Genomic DNA, 1,562 nt, shown 5'->3' on the forward strand with positions numbered 1-1,562 from the left:
GGGTGGTCTGACGGGACTGCCGTGTGTCCTGCAGGGTTGGGCCAGGGGGTGCCCGTCGTGGGCCTGGTGGTGGAGGGCGGCCCCAACGTCTTCTCCGTCGTCCTGGAGTACCTCCGCGAGGAGCCGCCGGTCCCCGTGGTGGTCTGTGACGGCAGCGGGCGGGCCTCGGACATTCTGTCCTTCGCGCACAAATACTGTGAGGAAGGAGGGTAGGACTCCTGCCGGGGTGCGCAGGGTGGGGCCGGGAACCTTGGTCTTCCAAGAAATGTTCGGGAAGGAATCTCTTTAAATGCATTTCTATTGATGTCAGAGAGGAAGCGAGAGGGAGAGAGAGAGAGAGAAACATCCGTGATGAGAGAGAATCACGGATCGGCTGCCTCCTGCACGCCCCCTACTGGGGATGGAGCCTGCAACCCGGGAATGTGCCCCGACCGGGAATCGAACCCGGGACCCCCTGGTTCCTAGGTCGACGCTCAGTCACTGAGCCGCGCCGGCCGGGCTCAAGGAGGAACCTGGGCTGGGTTCTCCCATCTCCCAGGTCGGCGTGGGGGGAGCCGTGGAGACCATGGTGCTGCTCCCGGAATTCTTCCTCTGGGGGGGACACCCTCTCTCTCACCCTCGTTCCCCGTAGACGGGTTTCGACAAGCCTGGGGCTGAGGACAGGCGTGAAGGCAGGTTTAGACTCTGGTCCCCTTTCTTTCCTCGTCTATCCGGGGAGCCCCTCAAGGGGAAAAGTTTCCAATCAAAGATCCCAGGTGGCCCTGGCCGGCCGGGGTGGCTCAGTGGATAGGGCATCATCCCACGGACTGAAGGGTCCCGGTTCGATTCCGGTCAAGGGCACGGACCTCGGTTGCAGGCTCCTCCCCGGCCCGGGCCCTGGTCGGGGCTCATGCAGGAGGCAGCCCATTGATATGTCTCTCTCACATCAATGTTTCTCTCTCTCTTCCACTCTCACTGAAAATCAATGGGAAAGTATCTGTGGGTGAGGGTTAAAAAACAAACAAAGAAAAGACACCAGGTGGGCCGGGGGCCGAGGTGCTGATTCCCGCAGACAGGCCTGCCTCTAGCTGTGTCTCTTCTCTGCGGCGTTTCCCTTGAACAGGGTCATTGGCGAACCGCTCCGGGACCAGCTGCTGGTCACCATCCAGAAGACCTTTAACTACGGCAGGACGCAGGCGCTGCAGCTGCTGGCGGCCGTCGCGGAGTGCATGAGGAAGAGGGACCTCGTGAGTGTCTGCGGCTTTTTGGTTTGTTTTTTTAAATTCTCACCCGGGGGTATTTTTCCCGTTGATTTTTCAGAGGGTGTGAAAGAGAGCGGGAAAGGCAAAAAGGAACATCGATGTGAGAGAAACACATCGATGGGCTGCCTCCTGCACACGCCCCGACCAGAGGGGAACCTGCAACCGAGGTACGTGCCCTTGACCGGAATCGAACCCGGGACCCTTTGTCCCTGGGCCGACGCTCTAGCCCAGTGATGGCGAACCTTTTGAGCTCGGCGTGCCAGCATTTTGAAAAACCCTAACTTAACTCTGGTGCCGTGTCACATATAGAAATTTTTTGAT

General features: G+C 59.5%; 1 protein-coding gene across 5 annotated transcripts in view; it reads left to right on the plus strand.

The window, feature by feature from the left end:
- LOC102247083 (transient receptor potential cation channel subfamily M member 1) overlaps positions 1-1,562 on the plus strand; it is a 19,122-nt gene that overhangs the window by 11,233 nt on the left and 6,327 nt on the right. For 2 of the 5 annotated variants that reach the window (XM_014543578.1, XM_014543577.1), the window contains exons 7-8: positions 35-209; positions 1,103-1,226. In XM_014543578.1, coding sequence (XP_014399064.1) covers positions 35-209; positions 1,103-1,226 — 299 coding nt within the window. Of the gene's footprint in view, positions 1-34; positions 355-1,102; positions 1,227-1,562 lie in introns of those variants that run through there. The other 3 variants (XM_014543579.1, XM_014543581.1, XM_014543580.1) reach the window with 3 other exon arrangements.

This window comes from Myotis brandtii, unplaced genomic scaffold (genome assembly GCF_000412655.1).
Source record: "Myotis brandtii unplaced genomic scaffold, ASM41265v1 scaffold329, whole genome shotgun sequence".
Classification (NCBI taxonomy): Eukaryota; Metazoa; Chordata; class Mammalia; order Chiroptera; family Vespertilionidae; genus Myotis; species Myotis brandtii.